The 15,420-nt window shown below is 43.1% G+C and overlaps 1 protein-coding gene across 2 annotated transcripts in view; it reads left to right on the top strand.

The window, feature by feature from the left end:
* The window catches only part of phlpp2 (PH domain and leucine rich repeat protein phosphatase 2), a 43,388-nt gene that overhangs the window by 9,248 nt on the left and 18,720 nt on the right, over positions 1 to 15,420 (top strand). For both annotated transcript variants that reach the window (XM_037096278.1, XM_037096277.1), the window contains exons 3-5: positions 1,455 to 1,588; positions 11,308 to 11,498; positions 12,212 to 12,337. In XM_037096278.1, the coding sequence (XP_036952173.1) occupies positions 1,455 to 1,588; positions 11,308 to 11,498; positions 12,212 to 12,337 (451 nt within the window). The remainder of the gene's footprint in view (positions 1 to 1,454; positions 1,589 to 11,307; positions 11,499 to 12,211; positions 12,338 to 15,420) is intronic.

Here is a 15,420-nt window from a genome sequence, read left to right as displayed (position 1 = left end):
GCTGCCTGAATCCTGTGCTGAGGTGTTGAGGCCACAGCTGTCTGAAATCAAGTAACATGATCCTGCAAATCATAAAGGTTGACAGAGGGAAGGTGGCCTTTGGCTGGGGCATGGGTACTGATATTTATTTGTGCTTAGGGGTGTCAGCGGTGTTTGGAATTTCAAGCACTTTCACTGTCAGTCACCACGTATACAAGCACCAGTGTATTTATAAAAAAAAAAAAAAAAACGCAGCATAAAGAAAGAGATTCATAGGTCCTGCTCCAGAGTCCATCTTCATGGTATAACACCTTGTCAAAGTGGAACTCCAAACTGAAAATGCATCTAATGGCTTAGACTCAAAACTCAACTCATTTGAAACGTTATCAGCAGTGATTAGCTTTCAGGAGATGAGTCAGTGTGGGTAAACCCCGGGCCTTTGTCATGACCAGTCTCCGCTGATCAGGTTGAAAGCGAAATTTGTGCTTTTTGTCGTGTTTACAAGACCTCCTTCATTCAGCCACTCTGTAAACAATCGTGTTAAAGGGCCTCCAGATTTCGGTGTTTACATGCATAGGTGCCAGCAGGAAGGGTCCTTAAAGTGATTACTAGTAGACCAAGATGATTTACTCAGATTAAGGATGTATGAAAAAAAACACCTTAATTATACATTTCACCATTTTTAATTGGGTTTTAATGAGAAAATAAATACAAGATGGAGCGGTATGAAGATGTCTCTGGTTCATTTCACCAATCATGGTGAGAAATTCTGTCCTCCATGAAGGAAGATGTAATGACCTCATCTGATGATGTCAGAAATCCTGAAGAGTGCACACACATTGTGTTTATTACTAATTAAAGGATACGTTCAACCAAAAACAAAAATAAAAAAAACATCATTATCTCACCCACTTTAAAGCCACCCGTTCTACTTCAGTTGTTTTGGAGAAAGCAGCAACTCTGTTTTGCTGTCAGTATTGGAACGTCACCTGACTCTCCACCTGCATGACGGCGAGTAGATAATGACTAAGTTTTGCATTTTTGGGCGATCTCATAATTTAATCCACCTTTGTGCAGAAGGTGCAGATGCAGTGCTTGTGACATTTTTGGATTTAGCTATCTTTTCTACTTATTAGTTTGGTAAGTTTGTGACTCCAAATGACCATCCTGAGGTCTGTCGAACATTTCAGGACATTTTTCTCTTCTTAACAAAACTCCCTGCACTGAAAGCAGCACTTAGCACTTAGAGAAACCGGTTGGGTCTCTGGCAGTGGTGCTTCCTGCTTGGCCGGAGGGACGTAGTTGGTAGTCTTCATGGGAGGATTATGCTGTATGTGTACACCTTTGCCCTCTGCACACTGCTGTAATAAAAAAACTATCAACCTTTAGTTTGATGTAAATCTAAGTGTGTGTCTTTCCCTTCTACGCAATGACAGGCATTGTTACATCACCCCTCCTTTTCTTTTGTGCCGCAGGAGGCTGGATCCCACTGAGCGTCCGCTCCAGATGGTGTATGACTACCTGGCAGCTATGGGCTACGCAGACCCTGTACGAGTGCAGCAAGAAGCAGCCAACTCAGACCTCAGCTGTCTGATCCGTTTCTACAGCGGTGAGTACCAACCCACAGGGAGCCATCATTCCCAGTCTTCACTCTCTGCTTAGTAAGATATGATAGGAGCTCGATGTCTTCCTCTTAAAAATGGACCTGAAGGCCTACAAACAGGCTGCAGCAGGTCAAGAGCATCAAAAGCGTTTTTATCACATCCTTTTTTCATCCTGCGTGTGGGTGAACGTGTGCGTGCATTAAGCAAGGCTTTTCCTCCAGACAAAGTGTTGTGTGAAGCTCCGGGAGAGCGATGTCTCTAGCGTTCAGTATAGCCAGGGATTCCACAAACACGCACCCATCATGGCCTCATGATAAGTGATTGACGATCCTTCATCCTGCGGCGTCCCCATGTGGGCCACCTTTCACATGCTGCTGTCATCGTGCTCCTGTGACCCCGGGGCTGGAGTGACAGAGTGGCCCCGTGTCAGCGTGAGATAGTGATGCAGCAGCAGAACGGCTGTGACTCTGTGGAGAGACCGGTGACAAATTACAATACCTGCATGCGTCTTGATACAGCTCACATAAACCCAGAGACACATTCTGGCTCGCCTCGTTTGAGTCTGCGCCTTGGTCTAATGATGCTCTTACAGTAGCAACAATTAAGGGATTTGCCATTAAGGGTAAATGAGGAACGATGTTCTGTAATGTGTTTCCACTTAATAAACCGACTGATGTTCCTGCTGAGTCAGTGGAACTCCTTATGTTGGGGGCTAGAACATCTCACAGGCTGCTGTGCCAGAGGAAGAGGAAGACTGAGCAGACCACAGCGTCTGAAGGGCTCCCATGTAATTCCTCCCACATAAAGTACACAACCCTCCCTACACTCAAAATGCAGCGCTGTCACACTGAATGAAAATACGAGCCAAACACCAAATCTCAACAGATTTATATTGTAACTCTCTGCTGCCTGAGGAGGCCATCATGAGGAGATTCAGAAATTTCTGTGATTGAATTGCTTTTTTACCCTAGTGCAACAACAACAGCACATTCGCTACGTCAAAGTATAAAAATATAACATCAGCATGTGGAGTCCACGTGAAAAGGTTTTGGTAGAATCAAACCCGAAACCTTCTTGCCATGAGGCGACTGTGCAACACAACATAAACATACACCCGAATAAAATAATTGACTTTATGTTTTTCTATCACACAAACAATTTGGACCTTATTTATATTTTTTTATGTAAAGTATTTCTATCACATGGAACTGATGTGAATTAAATAGCTCAACTGCAGCGCAGAGCAATTTTTCAAGTAGTACACACACAAGTAATGCATTATATATTTACATATTCACATTGACTCAACAAGACAGAAACACTGTGCATTAAATTATATATTTAATGTTGAACTTGAGTCGTACAGTTAGATGGAAATCTTTATGTGTGATTGAAATACACAATGTCAGTGTTGTTCGATATAATTGTGATGCTTTCTGAGACATTTTTTCATGCTCAGTTTGGAAACGTTATTTGTGAATCCAAGACGTCGTGAACACGATAATTATAACTGAGTGTATAAAACTGTAAAAAAGAAAAGATGTGTTCATTACAATTTCCCAGAGCCTGAAGTGACGTCTTCAAACTGCTTCTTTTGCCCAACCAACAGTCTGTAAAACCCAAAAGATTCTTTGTTTGTTGTCATGTGGCAGAGAAAACACAGCAGCCCCTCATATTTAACAACCAGCAGCTGTTTGATATTTTTGCTTGATAAATTGCTGAAATTGAAATAGTTGGTAGTTCTTTTGTTTTTATTCAAAGACTAATACATTAATCAGCTAATTGATGCAGTTCTAGTGTCAGATACTATGATGCCCGGCTATATGACTCTTGATAATCACCACTCCTCAGAGACAAAATCACAAGCAGCAGTTCCGTAGTTTTGTGACGTTGCCTAGCCTCTTCAGACTCCGTACAACTTTCTCTTTATGCCCGCTCGGTGTTACAGCTGATGTTTGTTTAGCTGTCAGGTCTTTCGCTCACTGCGGCTTCAGTCTCAGTCCTTGTTGCTTTTTCTGTCCAGTGGAAGCTCAACTGTTGTTTGCCCCTCTGCCAACATGAGAACTGGTCGGATCTTGGCTACTATCAGTAGTCAGGCCACATTGGTCAGAGTCTAGCCAGGCCCCTTAGAGACTTCCTGCCTCCTTTTGTCCACTCATGGGAAAAGAGGACCAGAGACCAGGCATGACTGGTGCTCAGGCACTGTTGACGTGCCGCCAAAGCTGAGAGCACAACTTGATTTTGTCCATTTGCTGCCCCCAGAACTGGGGAGGTGGTGAGAAGTGACCGTTTTTGGAGTATTAGTTGCAGGTTGTTGTGGTAGTGTTGAATTATCTCAGTGTGTTCACCCACCCCTTCCTAGGAGCTCTCCAGTCATACAGCTTCAGCAGTAGCCCTTAAATTTTTTGGCTGGCAAAAGGCAACCCTTTTTTTTTTCATTCCCACCCACAGCGGTGCTGTAGGTGGGCTGTGATGTATCGTCGAAAACACACAACAACAGCCTTGTTCCGAGAGCCTTCTCCCAGGTGCTTGCTTGTCTAACAGCTGTTGTCAGGGGTAATGATCTGACTAAGCAGCTGAGGGGAAGCTGCGGTCCATCAGCAAAGACTACCTCCGCTACAGAACCACCTGATGTGGTGCACTGAGTGTGTCTGCTCTGGATTTAATAGGCTTTAAGGGTCCACATCTCTGGTTACCAGCCTGAAAGTAGCCGTAAGATGAACCTCAGGCGTTGTAAGTTTATTAAAGGGACTCTAACCATGCAGTTGGTTGTAGTTTTACGTACCGAGTTATTGAGATGGCTGTCTCTGAGGTTTTCTGTCACCACTGCAATATAATGGAGGTGAATAGGTTTTATGGCCTTATTTTCTCTCAGGCCACCAATGTGTTTCAAAGTACAATGCAGCAGGTCATTTATTAAACTTCTCCATCCTCTTATTTGTGAAGGAAACTTATCTCAAACCCTCTCCGCCCTCCTGCTTCCCACACACACACACACACACAGACCCTCCTGCTGCGGTGCACAGATGAGATGAAAACAAACATGGACAGGGGCGTAAACATTTCTAAATGCTGACTTAATAAAAAAAAGCGCTGCTAGAGAAAACAACGGCAGTGACCCGAGGGCCAGCGTTGGTCCATGCAGCTGCAGCACAGATTGGACTGAGCTGTAAGCTCCGCTGCTCGTCCACTGGGCCCTGATCCACCTCCGCCTGGGTGATCTCTATCTTACATCTCTGAGCTTAGAGGCTCGAAGCTGCCGTGAACGGCACACGTCAGAGCCACCATCCGTGTCAGAGCAGATTAATTAAGTCATCTGCAAGTAGTGTGAACTCACCTAATAAGTTATTGATTTAGTGGGGAATGGAAATTAAACCTGAGGGAAGACTGTGGGTGTCCTAAGATGTGACGACATGGACAATGAACCAGTTACTAAAACTCTGAGGGTGGTTTGTCATTGAGTCATAATAATCATAGAGGGACAGAAAAATCACAGCATGGCTGCACAAGGCTGCTTCTTCGTGTTATTGTATAAAAGGAGAAAGAAAGTGGTTCACAGGGACAAAAAGTGGAGAAGCAGTCAGAGATTTAAGAGAAAAATTTAATTCTATTCAGATCCGGGCTCCCACAGAATTGCCCCGAGCAACAGAGCTCTGCAGAGAGCCGGCCCTCCGTGGTTTCCTGCCAGCCCCTCCTTGTAATATGCTGTTTTTGTGATGGAGCTCTGAGGATTTCCTCTTTCTCATTTCGAACCTGTGGACTGCCTATCATCGTAGACTCATGGTCAGTTTTCAAGTCAGAAATATCCACCATTTTAATGGTCCGTTTCACTGCCATCTGTATTTAAAGCAGATTTCCACTGTGCGTCTCCCATCTGTGTTCTGCACAGCGCAGACTTGCTATATTTGATTGGATCCGAATTTATTTTCTTGCACAAAGTTGAAGGAAGGAGTTTTTTTTTCCAACAGAGGTAAACACGGACCACCACGGGGAGGCATCTGGGTGGTGGGCTGAATTTGAATTTGCTGCCAAAAAGAGCTTGCTGTTCTGAGTCAAATCAGACTGTGCTTCCGCCTCCACTGACCCCCTACTGCATGCTAACGCAATCTATGCAATCTTGAGCGAGACATAAAAAGCTCTGGGATACAGGGGGTATTGTGTTCGACTGAGCGCTCGACAGTTGCCTTGAAATCATCCAGTATGTGATTCAAAACAGATTCAAAAAAGTATGAACGCCCTGCAGACCAAGATCAGGAGCTGCGGAATAAAAACTGTTACGCGAAGGAGATGAAAGTCGCCACAATGAGCTGTCACTCTACCTGTTTTTAAAGGTAAATGTAATTTTCCTTCTCCCTCCTTCAGCGATGAATCACTCGTAAAATAAAAGCATGTTGCATTGTTCGTGTATTCTTGAGAGGTTTGCAGGAGAACAGATACTTTAGTGGTGGAAACACTTTCTCAACACTCACAAGTGCTGGGTGTCCTTTATACCAGACCCTTTAATACTGCTACCAATATAGTACTTCATTTGATTACCTTTTTACCAACCTGCCCATAGCGTTTTTTTTGCAAGGGTTTAACACACAATAGATGCGTAATTTATCCTTGTAACCATCTCATTGATATTTGTGGCATGTCCTCTTGAGAAGAAGAAGACGCTGATGTCAAAGAGGCCATTAGCCTTCAAGGAAGATTGAGCCATTATCCTCTCAGCCTGTCGATGGAAAGTGGGTTGAAGTTTCGTAGACCGCGAAACATTTGTGGAGCTTCACAGCAAACCGGTGCTGCAGCAATTCTCTTGAAGTAGATGACGACTTGTTTTAAAATGGAAAATAACAACTGGAAATACCATAAATTGTCTTTGGACAAGCGCCTGGGATCCCAAATTGATTAGAAAAGATGTTATTCAGACCGCAAATGCATGGTTGGACCCACTTCAGATGCACTAGTGCTTTTTCGCTCAGCAGCTACAGAATTATGGTCTTTTAAATCAATTTTCTTTCTTCAAAACGTTGCAAATAAATGTATTTTTGCAAGTTGGAGAGTGTGCTGGAGTTTGCTTGCAAGTCATGGTCTATTTGTCTCTCTCCTTTGCACCTGGCTCATGAAATAGATGTGCAGAATTATTTAGTACTGGGTCATTTCAGGGATTACGTACCGATACCCAGCCATCTGTTACTCTGTCCACCTTCATTCTTTGGTTATAAGGGTAGCAGTATTTGACCCATCGTGGCATCATTGCACATCAGCTGTGCAGTATATGAGGTGAGATATCGCTGTGTTTGCTGGTGAGTGATAGATACAGCCACACTTAAGATGAACAGAGTAGAGAAATGAAGTCAAACAGTCAACTCTCTGGTCTGTCACTTGTCACACTGTCCCTGTGGTTTGGCTGCATCTCCAAGGAAGCCGCTTGACACGTTGATGATTAGTCGAGTGGAGGCAGCGCGGCCTCTTTGTGGCCCTGCTAGTCCAGACTCCCATAGGGCGGACGAAAAAAAAACCATCCTGCAACGGAAAACAGTGTTGCACAACGTCCACGACTGTGTCACTAAACCTCTGTGGAGCCGCGGGGAATGGTCAACACTACCCATCATCAGTTGGATGGGGATTGATTTGGCTGGCTTTCCACTGAGGAGTGGAGGTTTCTGGAGACAGTTCAGAGGTTTACCTGCTCAGCCTGGACTTTGATTTTCTGAACAACCTGTTTCCCTAGAAACTAATAGCCCCACAGACCTTGAGGGATATCGTGTGTGTTTGTTCTGGACGTTTGCTCTTTATGGCAGGGACTTGTGCGAATTTGCGTAAATAGGCCAATGATTTTCAGACGGGTGGTTGTATTGGTATGGAAGTGCAAGAGAGGCCTGTACGCTCACACTGTGAGTGCTTCCTCTTCAAAGGCCTCTTCAAGATCAAGCTGGAGATTGTTCTGCTTCTGCCATTTAAAGCTGCACATCATTTTTAGTTTCTATATCTCTTAATGTTTAGTGCTTCTTTGGGATTTATGGGCCAGTGTTTTTTTTTTTTATTAACTGACTAGTTGTTTGGTCCACACAATATCAGAAAATAGCAAAAAAAAAAAACACTGCAGTTTACCAGCCCAGGGTGATGTCTTCATGTCTTTGTTAAAAATCTGAAAGTAAAACACAGTAAGTCCTTACACTGCATCAGCAGGAGATAGAGCTGCAACAGTTGCTTAATAAGGTATAAAATATTTCAGGCTAATTTATGTTTTTGTAAAGCAAAACTGTCAAATTGCTGATTCCACCTTCTTCAATGTAAAGATTTGCTTGTTAACTTTTTACCTGAAGAATCTCTGAAGGGGTTAGGACTGACTGAAGTTTGATACAAATAGCAATTTGAAGGCATCACTTTGGGCTCTGGGCATTTTTGTGACATTTTATAGACCAAATAATAAATCGTGAAATAGCTGCAGCTGTAGCAGGACAAAGCACACTTTGGGCAAGTTACTTTAGAAATTAACCCTTTTAATCTACTGATAATCAGAATAGTCATTAATTAATCAAGTAATGATTTCTGCCCTATTACATAGTAAGCAAAAACTGCTTCAGGTGTCCTCTGGTTGTCAGTCTGTGGTGCCATCGTTGTTCTGATCTTCTCTCTGGTTTTCTGGTTATTGAATAATTCTTTAACACAGAAGTTCAGAACGTCGATAAGCAACGACCAGACTGTGTGTCTGCCTCCTGCAGGAGGTGCTCTTAAGAATACAGCCCTCTGACAACACCACAAAGCTGAGTGTGGAGACGGTGTGCTGGTTTCTGGTGATATGCTGTGAAGCCAGTCAGAGAATCCTGTCAACCTGTGTCAGTTTGTAGAGAGTGGGAGCGTGATGATGAGTTTATTGATGCGAGTGCTGCAGTGGGCGAGTGTTTTTGCTTAATTACTTGTTTTTAATGAATATATTATATCAGATTTATTCCAACTTACTCTTTCAGCTGTCAGCTGTACTCTATAAACCACTGATGTTGTTGACAGTAGACTACTATTGCAAATACTCAAATGAAGTATGTAATGAGAAGAGCTTTTCGTAATTGACACGCAGCCTCGCAATGTGCTGATCAGCCAGTCCATGACAGTAAATACTGGTCTCCTCACAGTAAAGGGGTAATGACACAGAAATATAATGCCCATAATGCCAAATAATGCCAATATCATACCTGAGTTTTGGTGCCAATATCAAAATAATACTTTCTGATAGATTACTTGGAGGATTAAAAACTAATTTAAGAGTTTTTTAATTAGATAAACTAAATAAACTTCTCAAATGTTTAATGTACTCTAAACAAAAGCAGCCGTAGAAAAGCTTTGCCTCAGTTGAATGCAATATAAAATTGGCAAAATTATTATTCAAATCCAATCAAAGAGTACTCAATGAGAGTCTGGGCAAACACTTAATGCCAGCTTTTACTCTTTTTAACTTACAAACACATCAAGGTTTGTACCAAAAGACCTTTCTGGTTCATCTCCTGGTGTTCTCCCCCTTTCACACAGGTCCGTATCACCCACTACTGACCCCGTGCACGGCTGTGTCTCTAATTTGCTCTTCGAGTGATGGGACGCCCAAGGATCAGCCCCTACTATTGATCTCCCAGCCAGACAATTTGTTGTCGGGAGCACTCGGCTTGTTCATTATCTGTTTCCTTGGCGAAGGAAAAAACACCAGCAGCCTTCATTTCATTTGGATGCCCTTGTGAAGTGAAACAGGGAAGGTGGAGAGACAGAGCGAGTCAGACAAGAACGAGGGAGAAGGGAGCAGATTGCCAACGAGAGCCTCTGAGTGGGAGGCAGCATAAGTTGGTTTGAGGAAAATTTAACAACAGAGGACAAGAGGCTGAGGCAGTGTCTCCTCTCTGCTTATTTGACCCGCCATTAACCTGAGTGTACTTGAAGCCTGGCAGAGACAGCAGCACTGTCTGATGTGTCCTTCAGCACTGGCCAGCTAAGGCTGCCTGCTGTGCAAGTTGGCATCATTTAATTGAAACGAGTGAAGTTTAATGTGACAAAACCCTGACTCATTCATCAATGTGACCGATGCCTCTGCTAGGCTAGGCCAGCAGAACAGGGAGACAGAGCGAGTGAGCGAGAGTGAGGAGGGAGAGAAAGGAATAGTTACATATTCATACAATATTCACGCGAGACACCTTGACAATTTACCTGCTGTTCACATTCCTCTGATGTGTTGACTGGCATGTTGATTTCGAGTCTGATCTGTTAAGAGCAGGAGGAGGAATTATTCATGACTTCGAGAGGAAGAAGAGCCCGTATCCTTAATTGCACAGATTAATCAGGAAGCTTTATAACCTGAGAGCCAATCTTAGCTCACATCTGCCGTTTTTAGACTGACACTGTCATATTTCATTTCCTGAACATGACTGAAGACTGACTGCTGTGTTTCTAGATTTGTCTGATCCAAGGTATATGGACATAATTGGATTGTAGAGCACATCCAGTCTCTGTTGTGGAATTAACACACTATTAATAAGGGCCTTGAAGCACCACTGTTGACCAATGTGGGGGCTGCCGGTGAACATCCTTTGCCCAATGTTTGCGATGTTTCCCGAGCTGCTGGCACTAATCGATCCTTGTCTATGGCTTTTTGGTGGTATTTTCTCTCACACAGTTTGCTTTTGGCTGCAGTCTTTGCGGTGTGTTCAAGTGCAGCTTTTTGGCCGAGCAACAGGAAACGTGAATTGATGCAGCAGTCAGCTTTTGTTGCCACTAGTTGTCTCATGTTGTTTGGGGTCTCCAGGCCCTTATACCTCCTCTTTTCTTGATGGCCTAATGGCAGCTGCAGACACATAGTGCTTCTCAAAATGTACACATTCATTAAAACAAGAAAGTTACTGTTAACAACGTAATTGTTTTGGCTCGTTAAATCTGTTGAAATGTTTTTCATTTTAAAGCCTTTTTCTTTCGATACATATGAATATTAGCATCCCTGTCTCTAACTACACTGATGCATTGAGATGCTCTGGCTTAGACTTCTGTTCAGGCCTAAACGTGACACCTTAACTTTACCCATGTTCACATCTTAATGACCAAACCTGACTAATACTGCCAAAATTATACCTGGATACAACACATGTCCCAAAGTTAACAATCTCCTCCTGACTATCACCCTGCTAGTGCAAAAACACTGACATTACTGTACTCTGTCGCTTGAGAATCTATTTGCAAAACATGATAAACATGAATGCAGGTGACTGATACAGCCAGAGAGAGAAATAAGTGAATTCCTTAATAAGAGTTAACAAACCCAAACCCCAACAAAGTATGTTGTGTGGGGTCAGGTAAAAGCAGAACTGCTATCCAGATCTGCTATTGCTCTGATTTAATAATGGAGCCGAATGGATTCTCTTTCTTCCCCTTTCTCTGAGATCAAACTTATCATTGTGCCGTGATATCTGACCAGATGAACAGCACATGAGATAATAGGGCAGTGTCTGATGGAAGATCAGTTCCTGGAAGTACTGAGCGAATCAGACTGACTAATCTATAGGTGATATCATTCTGACCTGTGACTATCTATGTGACTTCATTTTTTTTGGAAGCCTCTATTCAATGTGTAGCCGAGAACATTTGCTGTTAATTAGCTGGATTTGTTTATCACAGGAGGGATTTGGGGGGCGGGGGGCGTTCTTGCATATTAGATTGATGTCTCTAGATGTACACTAACCTCTCTGTGTGGGCTTTTTCCCTCCAGAGCGTCCAGTGAATGCAGACCAGCAGGAGCGGACCTTGCTCAAAGGCGTATTCAGCGTCAGGAAGGGCAAGTCACAGCTGCACAAGTGGGCAGAGCGGCAGGTCATCCTCTGCGGCACCTGTCTAATCGTGGCCTCCGTCAAAGACAGCCTGACTGGGAAAATGCACATCCTGCCCCTGGTGGGAGGAAAGGTGAGAGTTCAGTGTTCAGACAACCTGATGGGGGTTTTAACCTTTCACTTTCCCCAGGGGAGATCCTGCGCTGAAGGCGGAGTGTGGATCCACTACAACAACATAGCTGGGCTGGACGGCTGGATAAAGCTGATAGGTTGAAAAGATTACAGCACAGTGTACACACAGCCTGTGTTAGCCAAAGAAAGGATTCCCAACATGTGAAAAAAACTCAATTTACAAGTGAATAAAAAATAACTCTACACATTGATCTGTAACACCTAAACACTACATGTTGAGAGTATGTGAAAACTAGTAAGATAGCATGTAGAAAAGTATAAACAGTCTGAATAAATGAATAAATGGTTGAAATAGCTAGCTAATGGCTAACCAGTTTCAGGTGAAATATTTAGCTGAAAGTCACGAGTAAATGTCATGAGTAAGCAGATGAAATAGTTAGCTACATTTAGTGTAAAAGTCACAAGGAAAAGTCACGAGTAAGCAGCTGATATAGTTAGCTAAAAGTCATGAGTAAGCATATGAAATTGTTTGCTAATAGACTGATTTAAACTCTAGAAATCTTTCGCACTGCACGACAATACAGCAGCTGCTTAGAAATCGAGTTATTCTTTTACCAGTGCAACTACAACAATGAGTATGAGTGATAATCATTATCTATTCATCGTATGTGATTGCTCTTCCTCATAGTAACTGTGCTCTGTCTTTATATCGAGGTGGAAGAGGTGAAGCGGAGGCAACACTGTCTGATGTTCAGCTCAGCCGGATCGCAGGCCCAGACATATTTTGTCAACTTTGACACACTTGCGGACTACCAGCGATGGCATCGGCAGGCATCAAAAGTAAGCAAGAGACGTGTGTGAGTGTGTGCTAGTGTGTTTTCTCTCAGCGGCAGTTTGTTTGTTTCCGTTAAGCCCCCTTGGCCTTGTGCTTAAATCAGAGATAGGACGTTAGGACTACAGTTGCCGTCTGCCTGTCCAATCAGAGGCGGCCTGTCTGGGTACGTCTGATTGGCTCCACAGAGGCAGACTCTCAGCGGTGTCTGGCTTTGATTGAACACCATACCTCTAGTCACACACTTCATCTGTTTAACTTCTATTAGAGGGCACTTCTATGAAGTTCTCAGGCCCTCAGCAGTAAAAGTCATTGTTGCATGAGTTGCTGTGGATTAGTCGATGGACAATGACCAAACACGTTTTTACCATTTGTGTTATGTGCTTTGTGTATTTCAGAGAAACTCTTGCCAGGTCTTCACTGCTGTTCTTCAAAGAAATAGTCATTGTTTCTGTTCTGCTCAGCCTGCTTTGTCTCTAATATTCTAATTAATGGCTATTGTGTCGCAGCAGCTCCTTCCTGGAGCCGAACAAGCCTCTGTGAGAGCCTCCACCGAGGCAGAGCCAGCATACAATTAGCCATAGAAGGAGAAAGCCAACAGATAAAAAAAAAAAAAAAGAAGCAAATCCAATTAGTTGCAGATTCATGCTAAGTCCAGGATCTCTCTCTACCACGGTGGTATGGATTACTGGGTTAGAGTGGCCTGTTAGTGCACTGTATTTAGGCTGAGACTTAGATGAGAGGTTTCTATGGAGACTGGGGATGAAGACCGATGAAGGTTTTTGGTGGATTTGGGCCAGTGTTTATGCTACAGTGCATAAATCCTAGGAGTGTGTGGAGAGAGAGGAAGAGGGAGAGAGAGAGAGGGAGAGAGAGAGAGAGAGAGATTTGTGACTGCAACATGAGTTTGCAGGATTGGACTGAATGCTAGAGTGTAGAGATACATCATAGAGCAGCACGGCAGAATTTGTAGTAATAGGCAGTAAGGATGTGTGAAACTTGTTGCTGTAGATGAGTTTTGACACTCATTATGTTACATATGCTTTTTTGTTTGTTTTTTTTACCAGTAAGAAGCCGTTCATTCAGTTTATCACAAATGCGAGGAAATGTACATTTTTATGTATTATACTCAAGGAATATGTGTTCGTCACTGCAAAACCAACAGAAAAGTGGCTCATGACAACTGTATAAATATGCTATTTATGGTTTGATGCAATTATGCCACAAGAAAAAAGCTATTATAGGAAATTAATTAAGATTTATTTTTCGCGACGTGTGTTCCATTTTTGCCAACGCTGGCTATGAATTTGGTGGAGATGCAGTTTACGAGAACATAGATGACGCTGACGAGCCCCTTTCTAGCAACAATCTGATGTGATTGCGTTACAAGCGTAGCTCTGATTAAGCATCAGCTGAAATTGTGCGTGTCGTTGATTAAATCAGTGAAGAATATCTATTGTGTAACTCGTCATTCAGTAACCATCACACCAGAAATAAAAACTAACACCCTGCCTAGTTTTTAAACATGCAGGAGCTGCACAGAGGGGGCTGAGCTACGTCACCATCTTGTTAATGTTCCTGTCGGTGGCATCATTAGATTCTAGTCAATCATGTGCTGCCTCACTGGAACTAGATACTCCTGAGGAAATTCCATAAGCAACCAGATATTCTGTGTGTTTTTGACCTGTGGTGTAAATGTATCTTTTGAGGGTTGTTGTGGAATGAGTTTAGCTGTGCTAGTTGGACAAGTTTGTTAACCACACAGAAGCAGAGTGTCCTTGTTTCTCAGCTCTGAAGGAAATGATCTGATTTCATGTGTGACCGAATGCATAGTGACTTATTGATCAAGGACTTGGAGGACCAGTAACTGGCGAAAATCACTGAACTTCCATTAATACTATGAGTTTTTATTAGGCTGTCTCTTCTTCATGTTGCCTTCATCAACCACATTGTTTCACAGTCACAATGTGATGTAATTACCATGAAAATCATTTTGGGGGAAAAAAAACCCCTCAAATCATTTTCTATTTTTCATTCGTGCTCTTTTTAATTCTTCTCTGTCAATCTGTGTCCATCATCCCACTCTCACATCACTTAATTACTCTTTTCAAAGAGGAGGGTCTTTTTTTTTAAGTGGCTGTCGGATGAGTAGTTTTTGCGGGAGATGAGCAGTTTTGTGTTTGTCATCTCTAAAAGCAGTGACGTGATGTCACGCTCTGCTGAGCAGCCGTCCCATTTTCTGGGTTGCTGCACAGTGCGCAGCCCTGTAGTTAATGGAGGAGACTGTCCTCAGACTGGACGGGACGAGCTCTGCACTGGCCTGTAAACAATCATCTCGGAGATGGTGGAGGGTCTGTGCAGCTGCATTTTGCGCGAGAAAAATGTGAGACGAAGCCGTGTTCCCTTTACTGTAACGGAGAGGTTTGAGCTGTGCTGAAACGAGCTCACAATCACACATGTAGATGCAGTTACACACTCCTGGACACTCACACACTGTACGTGTGAGGAGAATGTGCACCTCACATTCAATCTGTGGGCTTGAGGGGTACTTTATCTGAGACAAAGGCAGGACATCAACACGTCTCTGAGACAATTTCAACAAAGACCTAACATTATGACCCTCCTGAGGGCAGGATTTATATCTGTTTTATTGGAATGTATTAGTATTAGTTAAATAGGTGTACACAAGTTTGCCATGGCCTGACTGTAGCTGCCTCATATTAAGGAGTTACGCTCTTACTCTCTTAATTAATGACAACTGTGCTTCCCTGGAAGATGAACTTCAATGAGCTGGAAACTGGGGCATTGTCTGTCTGAAGTAATGTCTTGGCAAGGCAGCTGGCTGCTTGCGTAATCTGAGGCCAATATAGTTGCTGGCTTGGTCCACTGTCCCCGCTCACCTAAAAATATAGCACGTAACATTTCCGAGAGACATTTGTTGTGTACTGGAGTTATCCCAAAAGTTTCCAGCAATTGTCAAACCCACAATGTTTCTACAGCTTTCTGGGAAACATGGGATGATGCCCCACGTAAAAAATATCTTTGATACCTCGGACTTAAACATTTCTGCTTGTGCTGTTGGGTTTTGTAG

The sequence above is a fragment of the Acanthopagrus latus genome, chromosome 4 (assembly GCF_904848185.1).
Source record: "Acanthopagrus latus isolate v.2019 chromosome 4, fAcaLat1.1, whole genome shotgun sequence".
Classification (NCBI taxonomy): Eukaryota; Metazoa; Chordata; class Actinopteri; order Spariformes; family Sparidae; genus Acanthopagrus; species Acanthopagrus latus.
The sequence above is the reverse complement of the archived record's forward strand: the minus strand, read 5'-3'. Positions and strand labels throughout refer to the sequence as shown.